The sequence below is a fragment of the Gigantopelta aegis genome, chromosome 9 (assembly GCF_016097555.1).
Source record: "Gigantopelta aegis isolate Gae_Host chromosome 9, Gae_host_genome, whole genome shotgun sequence".
NCBI classification, from domain to species: domain Eukaryota; kingdom Metazoa; phylum Mollusca; class Gastropoda; order Neomphalida; family Peltospiridae; genus Gigantopelta; species Gigantopelta aegis.
In genome coordinates this window covers 75,696,300-75,711,612 of record NC_054707.1, presented here as the reverse complement: position 1 = coordinate 75,711,612, position 15,313 = coordinate 75,696,300, and the positions used below count along the sequence as shown (strand labels likewise).

The 15,313-nt window shown below is 33.4% G+C and overlaps 1 protein-coding gene across 1 annotated transcript in view; it reads right to left on the bottom strand.

Moving 5' to 3' along the window:
- Positions 1-15,313, bottom strand: part of LOC121381760 (condensin-2 complex subunit D3-like) — a 73,863-nt gene that overhangs the window by 54,810 nt on the left and 3,740 nt on the right. Inside the window, exons 2-11 of the mRNA XM_041511110.1 lie at positions 14,087-14,251; positions 11,147-11,232; positions 9,848-9,923; positions 8,070-8,147; positions 7,119-7,225; positions 6,479-6,583; positions 5,770-5,897; positions 1,680-1,722; positions 979-1,035; positions 251-369 (exon numbers count right to left, since the gene is read on the bottom strand). Of these exons, the coding sequence (XP_041367044.1) occupies positions 251-369; positions 979-1,035; positions 1,680-1,722; positions 5,770-5,897; positions 6,479-6,583; positions 7,119-7,225; positions 8,070-8,147; positions 9,848-9,923; positions 11,147-11,232; positions 14,087-14,251 (964 nt within the window). The remainder of the gene's footprint in view (positions 1-250; positions 370-978; positions 1,036-1,679; positions 1,723-5,769; positions 5,898-6,478; positions 6,584-7,118; positions 7,226-8,069; positions 8,148-9,847; positions 9,924-11,146; positions 11,233-14,086; positions 14,252-15,313) is intronic.

The window sequence follows — 15,313 nt, the reverse complement described above, 5'->3', positions numbered from 1 at the left end:
TCTATAAAAAAAGCAAAATGGCAGATGGTGAAAAATTGCATTGTGTTTTGTCCTAGGAGATTTTAGCAAAGTCGATATAGGTGACATGCTTTCAGTCTAATATGTGGAATCCATGTCATTGAAATGGTTTTTACACAATTTATGTCTGGACAAAATGTGAAGAAAATCTAACGGCAATTAAAGATAGGAGAATAAATGATTGTAGTTGTTAACAATGTGGTTTCAACTATAGACCTAAATAAATATTTACTTGACAAACTCCACCGCATTATCTCTGGCTGTTAGCACTGGTCTTGGTATTGTTTGGGCAGCTATTGCTTTATTTGATCCAATCAGCATCAAGACTGCAGGAAGCACCTGATGGAAAACCTGAAATAAACAAGAAATCAACGTAAATTGAATGCTGGCCTAACATAAACGTTTTTGGTGATGAACAGCCAAAGTTGTAACAATAAACCAAGTTTCATTGACCTAGGAAAAGTTTTGAGTAACTGATGTAAACATGAAACTTTATAATGGAACAGTTGATGCTTTCACTGACACCGCCCTCAGGAAAATAATAACTAGATCTCACCATATTACTTCGTGAAGCCTAGACAAAAACAATCACAAAATGTGTACCGGTCTTTTTTTTTTTATCTATTCCTTTTAAAAGAATGCTTGTGCAAAGCTTTTGGACTGGTATGTATATTCAATGATATATAATGCATATTATTGCTTAATATCAACAAGTATACTATTACATTTAATTAATAAAATGGTTAAATGTGACGGCTATATTATATAATGGGTGCAGCCAATGGTTATGTAATACATAATGCATAATACATAATTAGTCTTAGAACTGAAGAAACAAACATACATGATTTCTGAGTGATACCTTGCTTAAGCAATCCTTTAATTAAAAAGAATCATATATCTCAATGTGATCTTTGTTATTATATAATATTGTTATAAATAATTCTTTTTTTTACTCACAGCAGTGGTTAGTGAAACCACATGTCCATGCAGTGGAATACACAGAAGACTTAATCCCTGAAAAAATTATAAGAAAAAATGAGTTAAACTGTGTCTGTCAGTACTGCTAAAACCAAATTGTCTAACAATATATCAGTTAAACATAATTTTTTATTAACCTGTTTATTTCAAAGCCATATAAAATATTAACATGAAAAAAAAGGGAGATAAATTCTAATATTGATACACATTTTAGGTTTTTTTAAATGTTTGGAACAATGGAGAAAATGTGACAATGGAGAGACAAGCTCACAAAAGATTTACCTACAGCATGTCTGTCATCCTATAAGCTATAGCAGTAATGATTAATTAATGAATAGTTTTACAATGACAATAATTCTACCAAAAATATAGTGACATGCTACTATAAACCTTATTAATATTGTTGTTTTTTTTCTTTGGTATCTGCAATTAAAATAATGTGTGCATATATATAGATTTCGAGACATGGGGTTGGGTGCAAACAATGCAAAATTTATATGCATACATTTTCCCATGGTTTACAGTATTAACATTTGGAAATGTCTAACATTAAATTATTAATACTAAATGGAAGTAAAACAAACCTTGAAAGCCAAACAAGGCAGAGACATGCGCTCGGTTGGAGGCCTGAAAGAATGTCTAACATTAAATTATTAATACTAAATGGAAGTAAAACAAACCTTGAAAGCCAAACAAGGCAGAGACATGCGCTCAGTCGGAGGCCTGAAACAAACCACAACAGATTATAACAGATGTGTAAAAGAATAATTATGAACATTTCTAATGTTTATTTTAAGAGTATTCATATACAGAGGTTCACAGATTAGATTAAAAACAATGAGCACAATTCCACATAGATGAATAGCTGAATGCAGGCACACACAAACACACACACACACACAAATCCACTGAAATACACACAGACACACACTGAAATACACACACACACACAAAACAGACATACACACACACACACACACACACACATATACACAGACAAAGACACACCACACACACACTCTAGTTGCTGTATTAATAAGTTCAATACAGTGTAATCATTTAGCTGCACCAGAATGCTGATAATACTTTCTGTAAATACTTTTTAGAAATGCGTCCATATGAATTATTAAGATGTTTGGCAAATCAAAACCCATCAAGACCATAACTTAAGTATTTATGTTTTCCAAATTTGAATTTGAGCCATCAGTCCTGTTCCCCTTCACTTCCCTGTACTGATGCTAGCTGAAGCAGAGTCATTGTAGCCCCACATAGCATGTCAATTTACACTAAAGTACTCTTATAACAGACTGGAAGGGACCATCATAGTTAGTTTGTTATAGCAGTAGTTCGTGGTACACATTTGCATCAGTTGGTTTTTAATGTATAGGGAGATAAAACGGGACTTCACGATCAGTTCGTTCTATGCAGTTGTTCATTCTAAGCATATTTGTTACAACTGTACTTTACCGTATATGGCATCAATATGGTAATACTTTAAATGGCTCCCAATAATCTTTGTTAGGGAAGCAATTAATCACTCTCCTCATTTTTTTGCCCCACGTCAATATCTGTTATTGTTATTATTACACTGGTGGCACCTAAGTCTGCACACCTAAGCATTTGTGTTATATTTTAAAGTTATAATCTTTCTTTAAAAATATTTCGTTTCACCGCCACAGTACAATGGAACAATAAACATGTTACTACTGAAAGTTAAACTTTTTTCTTTTTTTTAAATTTGAGTAATGAGCGCTTTTTTAGTGACACCCCCCCCCCCCCCCCCACCCCTGTATTTACTAACCTACATAATGGTACATAAGTCTGCTCAGGAAACATTAAAACAACCACGTCTGTAGCAACTGTTCACAAGAACCACAAACAAGTAATGGATCCGACCTTTTGTAAGTTCTAGACAACAAACACTTCCTATTATAGTTTGTTTCAGGTTAATTTAGATTAAGCAAATAAGATAAATATAAATGGGTGTTCCATGCTCCTTAGTTTGGATAACAAAAAATGACAATATAAAACAAGCCAATGTCAAAATTTATTATAATTATTCAACAAAAGTTGTCTGTAATTAACTGTGTAAATGAGCACAAATAGTGTTCGTTAAAGATATAGGACAATCACTGATAATTATGAAACAGACTATAGCTAAAAATAGGCCATGTTGTAAGATTTATAGTCTGGGCAACCATAACGGTTGTGTTGTGTCATTTGGAGGGAAATTCAAAGTATGCTTGGATGTTTATATTAATAGATAAAATAAAACATGGATTCATAAATTACAATAAGGTATGTACTGAAGCTTCTATGTAAACTTGTGTAAGTTGATATACATGGCTGATCATTACAGCGGTGACACACATGTTGACAGGTGATACAAAAACATGTTGATCGCGGCTGGCAAAAGTATAAGTATTTTAATGCATTAATTCAGGTTTTTTCAATCAAATTGTTATCTATCATTTTTATACATATATATTAACAATCAAAATGTGATGTTTTAACAATTGTTTTATGAATTAAATTAACGTTGTTTGTTTGTTTACAAACATACCCTAATACTTGTTTCAAGATGCAATGTAACATAATTAACATGTGCAGACTTGTGCACCGCAGACTCATGTGACATGAGTGTATTATTATTATTATTTAATATACATTTATTATCCCCAGTAGTCTGATCCTGTCACGCTTGGGTGATCTTTGACTTCATGGCCATACATTGATGTTACTTAATACACACTATGATATTATTTCACACATAAGACATAAATAGTTTAAAACATAAATTATATACATTTTTATTATATACATAGCACTGAAATATATAGACCTACAGAACCCATAAAAGTGATATCCAGTAAAGTCATATTTTCACTGTATTTCACCCAGGCATCGAAATAAGTTGACAACGGTCGTTCAGGTTACTGGGAGGTTACCACATGTAAGAAAAGTCGAGAACAGTGTTTCGTTCTCGACAAAAGTTTCAACGAACGGTAGTTTCGTTTCCGAATGTAAACCAGGCAGTGCATTCCGGACTTCCGCGTTTCATTTTCTTGTAAGGAATTGCACCGATGCAATTATAGTCATTCCGCATTTAAGCAGCGTCCACTACCGGTAGATGAAGTTACTTCTGTGTTTCGTTTTCTCGTACGAAATTGCACCGATATTCGTGCGCACTTGTGCAATTGCAAAGCAATTTCGGCAATCGGCGTTTAGGCAGCGCCCACTGGATAAATTTACTTCCAGATTTTGTTAGTCGTACCGATAACAGGAATTCAATTCTAACTTTCATATAGTTGTGGTAACCTATAGGTTACCAGGCTATATTTTGTGGTAACCTGTAACTGGGTTACCAGACACAATGCTTATTTCGATGCCTGTTTACCTACAGTGAAAATATAGAAATCGTATTTACTGTTTTGTAAAAGTTCATGGTAAATTATCTCCCTTTGTGCTGTTTCTTCGTATTTAAGTTTGATGAGTACCAAAGCCTCTATATATTGTTGCAGTATGATAGACATGAACATTTTAGGTTGTGGAGTACTAAACCAATATGTACACAGGGATTTACACAAGATTAGCAAGTTCCCATGTCTGATGGGATTGGTGAAATTAGCATAAGTAAATCATACCTGGGATATATTTTCAGGTCACTGAATGATGCAGTACACCACTGTTATATTAAATTAATTTATTAGTACAGGCATAATGAAATATATATATTAGGAATGTTTAACAAGAAATTAGGAACTTTCAGTGCCACTTTCTTTTGGGAAGGGGCCTATGTTTGGACCCGCAGAACGCCTGAATAAATCACTTGTTGGTGATTACATGCTGGAACATAAACTTTACACTGAATCATAAACTTCACATAATTAGATGTGAAAAAGCTACAATTTAAAAACCCCCACTAAATTTAGTCAGAAAAAATACACACTGTTGTAAGAGACATGGCACCTTTTAAGGGGTGGGAGCCCAGTAGTAAAGTGCTCGCTTGATGTGCGGCTGATCTAGAATCGATCTCTGTCGGTCGACCCATCGGGCTATTTCTTGTTCCGGCCAGTGCACCGCGACTGATATATCAAAGGATGTGGTATGTGCTGCCCTGTCTATGGGATGGTGCTTATAAAAGATTCCTTGCTACTAATGGAAACATGTAGCAGGTTTCCTCTCTAGGACTATATGGCAGAATTACCAATGTCTGACATCCAATAGCCGATGATTGAAACATGTAGCAGGTTTCCTCTCTGTGACTATATGGCAGAATTACCAATGTCTGACATCCAATAGCCGATGATTGAAACATGTAGCAGGTTTCCTCTCTGTGACTATATGGCAGAATTACCAATGTCTGACATCCAATAGCCGATGATTGAAACATGTAGCAGGTTTCCTCTCTAGGACTATATGTCAGAATTACCGATTACCTGACATACTCTTTTCGATTAGCAGCAAGGGATCTTTTATATGCACCATCCCACAGACAGGGTAGTATATATTACGGCCTTTGTTATACCAGTTGTGGAGCACTGGATGGAACAAGAAATAGCCCAATGGGGCCACCGACGAGGATCGATCCTAAACTGACCGCACATCAAACAAGCACTGTACTATGTCCCGCACCTGTGCTGTAATGATGTCGTTAAACAAAACAAACTTTAACTTTTAGTTCAATGTAACTCGCAAGTGTGTTACATCAAATGAAATGTAAGATTAATTACACACATTTAGTAACTAATTAACTTATCAAATACTTACCACTGATCAAATACATTGCCTAAGACCTCTGCATCATGTTTTGTAAGCTCAGCAAATATCTGGACTAAATACCGAGCGGTGGATTCCGACTGCTTCAAAGAATATCTCTCTAAAAGTACAACTAAATCCTGCAAAAATAGATAAAAATAATTAAGACAAATTAATCTATTTTTTGTCACCAAATAAATTCTAAGCAATAATGGAATATTTCAATTCGCTACATACTTAAAAAATTTGGCAAACTTGGTCATTTGGGGTTTTATACAGCTGCTTTGTACAGCCTTGATAAATATAACATCAAATAAACTGTATTATAATGGAAAGCATGGGCTGTGTTTGTAAATGAGGGATGTAAACACTTAGGGCCAAATTTACAAAGCCTGTTTATGTCTTACATGCGTGTCATTACAGACATTTAGGATGCTTAAACACCTGTGTTTAAGAAAAACAGGCTTCGTAAATTCGGCCATTAAAGATTTGGGTTTTTCAATTGTTAATTTAAACAAGAGGTACATGATATGCTCGTCAAAAGTAGGTCATAGTGACCTAGTTATGGTATGTGGCACACCAACAGCTCAAGATGTACTTACATTCAAGGTTTGATGATTCTATATGAACTGATAAAAAGGTTACACACGGGAAGGATGCTATGCCATAATACGACCAATAGTACAAAATAAAGGATAGCTTGCTGTCACAATCATATTACCTGCATGAGATTTTTCATCAGCACTCTTAGCCGAGACATTTCCTGTGGCGTCAGCTCCACATCCTCCTCTTCTGCTTCAGGGGGAAACTCACTGACCTCGAGATCCTTGACGAAAGAAAATTGTATCGACATAGCTTAGACCAAATGTAAAATTGTAGTTCTGAAATTTAATATGGTGAATAATATATATATTAGATGGAACTGTTTACAGAATAAAGCATACAGAGAAAGGTTTTAAAGAAATGTTTTATTTAACGACGCACTCAACACACTTTATTTACGGTTATATGGCATCAGACCACACAAATATTGAGAGAGGAAACCCGCTGTCGCCACTTCATGGGTTACTCTTTTCGATTAACAGCAAGGGATCTTTTATATGCACCATCCCACAGACAGGATAGCACATACCACAGCCTTTGATATACCAGTCGTGGTGCACTGGAAATGTTCAAGGAAATACTCTACATAACTCAATTTTGGCTAAACCCAAATTTGTTCCAGTGATAACCCTACAATCCCGGTTAAACAAACTCCACCAAATATTTCGTGTTCAGCTTAAACCATAAAAAGGTTATTTGCCTCAGTACATTAAACTTCATACTAGGTAAAGGTTTCTTATTCTTTTTTTTAAGTTTACCGGATTGGCAGTCTGCATCTGGTTACTCTTGCTTTTCTTTCTTCCTTTGTGTTTGTGACCTTGGCTGCTGGGAACCGGAGACAAGCTGCGTTTTCGCTTACTGCTTCCTAAGAATGCATAAACATCATCAGCTGATTAATCAGTACACATTTAACTCTAATTTTAAACTTGCTTATAACTAGTTACACATGAATTTTGGTAAAAAAGAAATGTCAAAAGAATTAGTCAATAAAAAATTACTGTTTTTGTGGTGTTAAATTATGGAATAATGACAGATTTATTGTCAAATAAAAATGAGAGACAGAAAAGAAACCCAGTACTAATCCCATACTGTGAAAACCAACACACAGGCTATTCCTACCGAACAGTATCAAGCAGGGGTTCTAGAATTTGTTTAAAATTCACTTGCCATGAGATTTGAAAATTCATTGGCCACGATTCAAAATTCACTTGTCCAATTGTAACTGTTGATAGGTATATTAATGTCATGGATAGGTCACAGATTACTGGTAGCTAAATATTATTTAGTAGAATGATATATACAAAAGCAAATCAAAAGAAGTGACTTCTAGATCGGTTTCTCTTGTTTTCCTAAATCTTGGCTATGATCAAAATCTTTTAATTTATTTTATTCTCAAGTTAATTTTATTACTTACTATTGGGCTTGCACAAAGTAATTATTTGGTGGCCTGAGTAAACAAATCACTGGCTTTGGGTCTCAAACCACCATATTCTAGAACCCCTGATCAAGGGATTTTCTGTGCATTTTCCCATACAGGACAGCACATACCATGTCCTTTGATGCATCAATTATTATTAGACCTGTTGAGATGGTGAAAAAAACCGACAGGTCTACTAAGAATGATCAATCTTATAAGTCATGGCTCCTCAGATAAGTTCTCTACTAGAAAGTTACATTCTGCTTAATAGAAATTCAGTGACAATCATTACCAAGTTTGGTCCACATCTTCAACAGATCCACCGCTTTCAGGAATAATTCAGGATTGTAGATTCGGAATGCACTGCTTCCTGGTAAAAACAAAATCTATATAACAAAACAATAAGAATTAAATATTATAATAATTATGCGATCTACTTATTTTTTAATTTATTAAGAATTGAAATAATGTCGGTTTTAATGCATGTTAATACACATTAGTTTTAGTTTTTAATTTATTAAATTTTATTTCTACAAATTATATAATAAATTGTTTATTTCTTGCAATGAATCAAATCTAGATAAAAAAATTTACATAGTTTATTCTGAAAAATGTTTGGCGACATTGCACATTTAAAAAATGGTGTTATTTAGTATTTATATCTGAGAGTTTTCTATGGTATTATACACACAAGCTAATGTAGCCAGTTCAGTTACCTAGTAATTATTATACACACAAGCTAATGTAGCCAGATCAGTTACCTAGTAATTATTATACACACAAGCTAATGTAGCCAGTTCAGTTACCTAGTAATTATTATCAGTGTTCTCGCTGGGTGAAAATTAAAGGAGGGCGGCTGCTCGGCACCACACCCTTCAAAAAAAAAAAAAAAAAGGGGGGGGGAGTAGTTTGGTTACCATATTGTTATGTGTTGGTAGACTTTGAGAAAAGACATACTCCTTATTTTGTCTACAAAAAAGTGCAAATGGGTTTATAAAAAGACTCGTCTTTTAATTGAACCGAAGATGATATCGGTCTGACATTCACGGACAATTCCGGTTTTGCTGGACCGATCAAAGTTTTAATATTATTTTTAATAAAGATTTCAAGATATACGAAAAACAATAAAGATGTTTGTAAAGTGATCTCCTAATGTCAGATACATTTTTGTTATTTCCATCTTCATCGAATGAATCGATCGCTGTGATCAAGTACTATCGGCAGATGATAAAAAGTAGTTTCGTTTTTGTAAAGACGGTGTATATATTATTTGGCACTCAAGATAAATGATTTTAATGATAAACACTACCACTTCCGTTGGTTTTATAAGCGTTCATATCACCTCAAAATGAAAAGTTTACAATATTTTATAAAGAACTGCTGAATAAACAGAATAACAGAAAGTAAAAATCATCAGTTTCAACCAGTTATATCTGCAACTGAGGAAAAAATATCAAACGATAGTGGAAACAAAAGACCGTTCTGATCACGTGACAAATTTGGCACCAAATAAGAGGGGTTTTTTTTTTCAATCGGAGACTGCCGTATCCGTAAAAAGTAAACTGTTTTCATTGCTTACATAAAATATAACTTTTATTTTCTATCTAACATACAAATGGATACAGATATTGGACAAAATAGAGGCTGTTAAAAATACTGTTAAATTATGTTACGGTAACTGTCGTAAATGTTTCGTCAATTGCTTTTTCGTACACAACGCGGCTTGTTTCCTTTGATGTCCAGTGTGCAGACTGCTCGTTGTTTTTTGTGTGGAAAAAAGTGCATTTGGAAATAGCAGAGATAGGTGCTGGAAAATAAAGAGGGGTGCATAAAAATAAAGGAGGGCGCTCAAAAATAAAGGAGGGCGGCAAAATGGAATAGCGGGGCGGGGCGCCCGCTTAAATGGAGCAGCGAGAACACTGATTATACACACCAGCTTTGACCTAACCTGTTGTGTTTTTGTGAGAGCTTTTTTGTGTTTCTTGGTATAATGACAATTCAGCACTTTTTTTTAAAACTTATTAAGTAACCATATATGTAACAGTGAAAACAACTATAAACATAACAAACCAGGAACTGCAACAAATCTAAAATAGAGGGATGCTGATAAAACTGCGGCTTCTCTTTGTGCAGCAATTGATGTAATCTGAAAACAAAACAATTTAAATTACATCAGATATAGAAACATTGAAAAATGCAATGTTAATATATATCCTAATATGCCTCTGAATCCAAAGCTAAATATAATAATTTGAAAATTAATATTAAATACAAACAGGTAGTTGAATAAATCAGGCTGATTAAACCTTACTGACAGCTGGCAATTACTGGACAAGAACTAAAAACAAGAAGCTATATTTTATAGCAAATCATTTTCTCTTCTTGGGTTTAAATAGTTTATGTATTTTGTTATTATTAATCATTATTATTTATACAGAATATTCTAGTTCCTGTCATTCAATTTAGGGCCTTAAGATAGTTTATTCTTGCCCACTGAACAGGGTTATCCAGCTTTTGCACAGTGCTAGAAAAATCTGTCTGACCCTAGGGCGTATGTAGAAATCATAACTCGTTTTACGACGATTGACGTCATAACTCATGGTTTTCAAAATTCTGTTTGCCATTTCACGTTGTATCATTGTTTTAAAAATATTTAACAAATTAATATTTTCAAATTATATTTATTGTTAAGTTGTTGCATTTTTATGTCGTTGCATAAGTTGGACTATATTTTTTGGCGTATGATTAAATGAGTTTCATTGTTTGTAGGTAAAATGTTTACGAATCATTCAACAATAAACAAACCGTACATAGCTTACAAAATTAATGTTTTCTGTAATTAAATGGGCAAGAAAAAGATTCAATCACCGTTGTGAGGTATAGATAAGGCAATTCCAACCCTAGGGACAAAATGTTTTTGTAAGGGCCTCGGTCCGTTTTAACAGTCTGCAGGGAACATATTGTTCAATACCACATCACCATTTGCTACACAAGTTTCAGAGATGGTTACTCAATTCTAAAATCAAATTTTCAGTAATTAGTAGCTGTCATAATCAAAATGTTCTCTGAAATTTATAAAATTATTAATCTATAACTTTTTTTTTTAAATCATACGTATATGTAGAATATTGATAAGTGTTTTCATTTTAAAATTTCATCTCATATTGAATGACATATTTTTATCTTTCAAAACAAAAACCGTAAGTAAGCACTTTACAACGCTTATTTAAAATAAAATAAATTTAAATGCATTATTTTAAACAGAAAGTAACAGCTGTATGTCATACAACTGTAAATTAATATTAGTATTTATCTTAATAACAATATAAATATGTTGTTAAAAAGTAAAAAAGGTGCAGTGTTTACTACCTTTCCTCCACTCTCAATCAGGAATGCAAGCAGAGCAATGATGCTCTTATAGGAAATGTCATTTTCAACCATAACAGTCCAAAGACCTACAAAAAAGAAATAAAGCCATATTTCTTATACACGTCTATCTGGTTAGTTAAATTAATAATATAAACAATATGAGCAAGTCAGCTGGATTACACCAATAAGGTGTGATACAGATGGATGGGGGGGGGGGGGGGGGGGGGGTCATGGGGATGTGTACTTCATTTCCCAAAATTCAAAGTATCATGAAAATCCTTTAAATAATGGGTGCCATTTCTGGACATTGTACCTCTTCCTTAGTGTTTGCTTTGCTCAAGTAAATATTAAATAAAATGTACATGTGTCAACAGACTAAGTTATGTATTACACAAATATTTTCATTTTCAACACTTTCCGTAAATTATGACTCACATCAACATTCCAAGCCTAGAAAATTAGCTTTCTAGACTTCCATCACCTGTAACAACTCTGTTTACTAACACTAATCTAGCTGGCAAAATAGTGCTTTTTCCATCAAAATATGGTTCCCAAGTCACAAACTTGTTAGCAGTGGTGACAAGTCAAAGTTACCATAATATTTTAGACCTAGTCTGATTTAAGAAACAAAATCACACAACAGATGTCAACATAGTCCGACACTGACTTGCCGTTTTTACATTGGTGTGATACTGTACATCAACATAGTCCGACACTGACTTGCCGTTTTTACATTGGTGTGATACTGTACGTCAACATAGTCTGACACTGACTTGCTGTTTTTACATTGGTGTGATACTGTACATCAACATGTCGTGTTGTTTGCAACTGTCACTCTAGCACTGTTCAGTTCTCAGATGGATTCATTTCAATAATACCACACACTACTAATTATTACTTTCATTTCTATACAACAATAACACATTATTTATCAATTACCTAAAACCAACATGTTTTAATGGAAATATTCAATTGTTTCGCTTAAATTTTATTATCAAAAGTAATTGAGTATTTGAAATATTATGATTGTGACACAGGGTATGATTTAGAAACTTTCTCAATGATCATAGAAACATTGCAAAATTTACCAACAAATATTCAGTTCACCCATTTTGTTTTTTAAATCAAATTTCTTCTGGAGTTAACTTCTCCCACATTTCCAATCCTAGATTAATTAGTGTCTGTGTTTAACTTCTCCCACGTTTCCAATGCTAGATTAATTAGTGTCTGTGTTTAACTTCTCCACGTTTCCAATCCTAGATTAATTAGTGTCTGTGTTTAACTTCTCCCACATTTCCAATCCTAGATTAATTAGTGTCTGTTTAACTTCTATTAATTAGTGTCTGTTTACCTTCTCCACGTTTCCAATCCTAGATTAATTAGTGTCTGTTTAACTTCTATTAATTAGTGTCTGTTTAACTTCTCCACATTTCCAATCCTAGACTAATTAGTGTCTGTATTTAACTTCTCCACGTTATCAATCCTAGATTAATTAGTGTCTGTTTACCTTCTCCACGTTTCCAATTCTAGATTAATTAGTGTCTGTTTAACTTCTATTAATTAGTGTCTGTTTAACTTCTCCACGTTTCCAATCCTAGACTAATTAGTGTCTGTATTTAACTTCTCCACGTTATCAATCCTAGATTAGTGTCTGTTTAACTTCTCCACGTTTCCAATCCTAGATTAATTAGTCTGTTTAACTTCTATTAATTAGTGTCTGTATTTAACTTCTCCACGTTATCAATCCTAGATTAATTAGTGTCTGTGTTTAACTTTTCCACATTTCCAATCCTAGATTAATTAGTGTCTGTTTAACTTCTCCACGTTTTTAATCCTAGATTAATTAGTGTCTGTTTAACTTCTATTAGTGTCTGTTTAACTTCTCCACGTTTCCAATCCTAGATTAATTAGTGTCTGTTTAACTTCTATTAATTAGTGTCTGTATTTAACTTCTCCACGTTATCAATCCTAGATTAATTAGTGTCTGTGTTTAACTTTTCCACATTTCCAATCCTAGATTAATTAGTGTCTGTTTAACTTCTCCACGTTTTTAATCCTAGATTAATTAGTGTCTGTTTAACTTCTATTAGTGTCTGTTTAACTTCTCCACGTTTCCAATCCTAGATTAATTAGTGTCTGTTTAACTTCTCCACATTTCCAATCCTAGATTAATTAGTGTCTGTTTAACTTCTCCACGTTTTTAATCCTAGATTAATTAGTGTCTGTTTAACTTCTATTAATTAGTATCTGTTTAACTTCTCCACATTTCCAATCCTAGATTAATTAGTGTCTGTTTAACTTCTATTAATTAGTGTCTGTTCAACTTCTCCACGTTTCCAATCCTAGATTAATTAGTGTCTGTTTAACTTCTATTAATTAGTGTCTATGTTTAACTTCTCCACATTTCCAATCCTAGATTAATTAGTGTGTTTAATTTCTATTAATTAGTGTCTGTTTAACTTCTCCATGTTTCCAATCCTAGATTATTTAGTGTCTGTGCTTAACTTCTCCACGTTTTCAATCCTAGATTAGTTAGTGTCTGTGTTTAACTTCTCCCACATTTCCAATCCTAGATTAATTAGTGTCTGTTTAAACTTCTATTAATTAGTGTCTGTATGTAACTTCTCCACGTTATCAATCCTAGATTAATTAGTGTGTTTAACTTCTATTAATTAGTGTCTGTGTTTAACTTCTCCACGTTTCCAATCCTAGATTAATTAGTGTCTGTTTAACTTCTATTAAATAGTGTGTTTAACGACTCGTTTCCAATCCTAGATTAATTAGTGTCTGTGTTTAACGTCTCCACGTTTCCAATCCTAGATTAATTAGTGTCTGTGTTTAACGTCTCCACATTTTCAATCCTAGATTAATTAGTGTCTGTTTAAACTTCTCCCACGTTTCCAATCCTAGATTAATTAGTGTCTGTGTTTAATATTATACCTTCTCCCGTGTCAGCTTCCTCCTGCAGAAGCCATTCCTTGAGGAGATCGTTGCAAGACTTCAGCTGAATGACACAGTACCCATCATCTTGCAGGACATCTTCAAAACCAGAGGGAGACGACTCTAGGTCAGCGAAGTCACTCTCCCATGCTGCTTTCACCCAGTCTGAAATATAAACAGACGTATGAAGAATTACTAAAATAATTTTATCAACATGCTGTCAAGATATACACTTTCTTTGTCTAGCTTCCATAATCAAATTGAAATACTTTCCAGAATAAAACTTACATACATGTATATGTACATGATGATCAAAAAATATTTAATTATACTGTATACATGTACCCCGGTACACACTTTGTTATGCATTGGTAAGCACTTGGTTGGAGTACTGTAAAATACTTTATTTTCGCACGATAAAATTTTCACGATTTAATGAAAATGAATCAGTTCGTGAGCATTTATTTTCACAAATTCCTATCCCTAACCCAATAAAAAAAATGTAGTACCGGTTCCAATGTAAATAATTCTGACTTTTATTGTTTAAAATATACTGTAAGCTTCGGCTACACCATGCTCTTTTTCGTAATTCTCAAACTTAACCGAACCCAAAAACAAAACGGAAATTGAAAGGTGCAATGCTAGCACAAGTTTGATGTAAACAATATTTATTAGTCAAAATACTCGTTCAGTACAGTTTATGACTGACCAAAAGGAAAAATCTTTAGTGTAAAGGCTCAATATGAACTATGAGTATAGTATCGCTGTACAAGCCCAACCCAGATTGTTTTCATTTCCACATTTTAACATACTTTGATGCTTCCTTTTAAGTATATGTATTTTCGTGTAAGAAAACCATCCCAAAACTTAGTATTGTTTATTATCATGTGATATATTGTTTGTACTTTGATATCGTTTCTTGGTATAAAGTTTTAAGTGTTGCATTGTTACTACTGTAGTCCTGTGCAGTGGAAACTAACAAGGTCTTGGGTCTGAATGAACAAGACTTAATTTTATTTTTTAATGTTCAATTTGTCAGCCTTTAATTTCGCGTGAAATTTATTTTCAGATTTTATATATTCCACGCAAAAATAAAGTATTTTACAGTAATTGCTCATTCAAGATCTGTTTAGAACTGTAGAGTTTACTTGTAAAGTGTTTGTAAGGTGGTTTCAAAATTGGTTCTTTTCGATTAGCAACAATATTTATCAAATTATTCATGTTTTA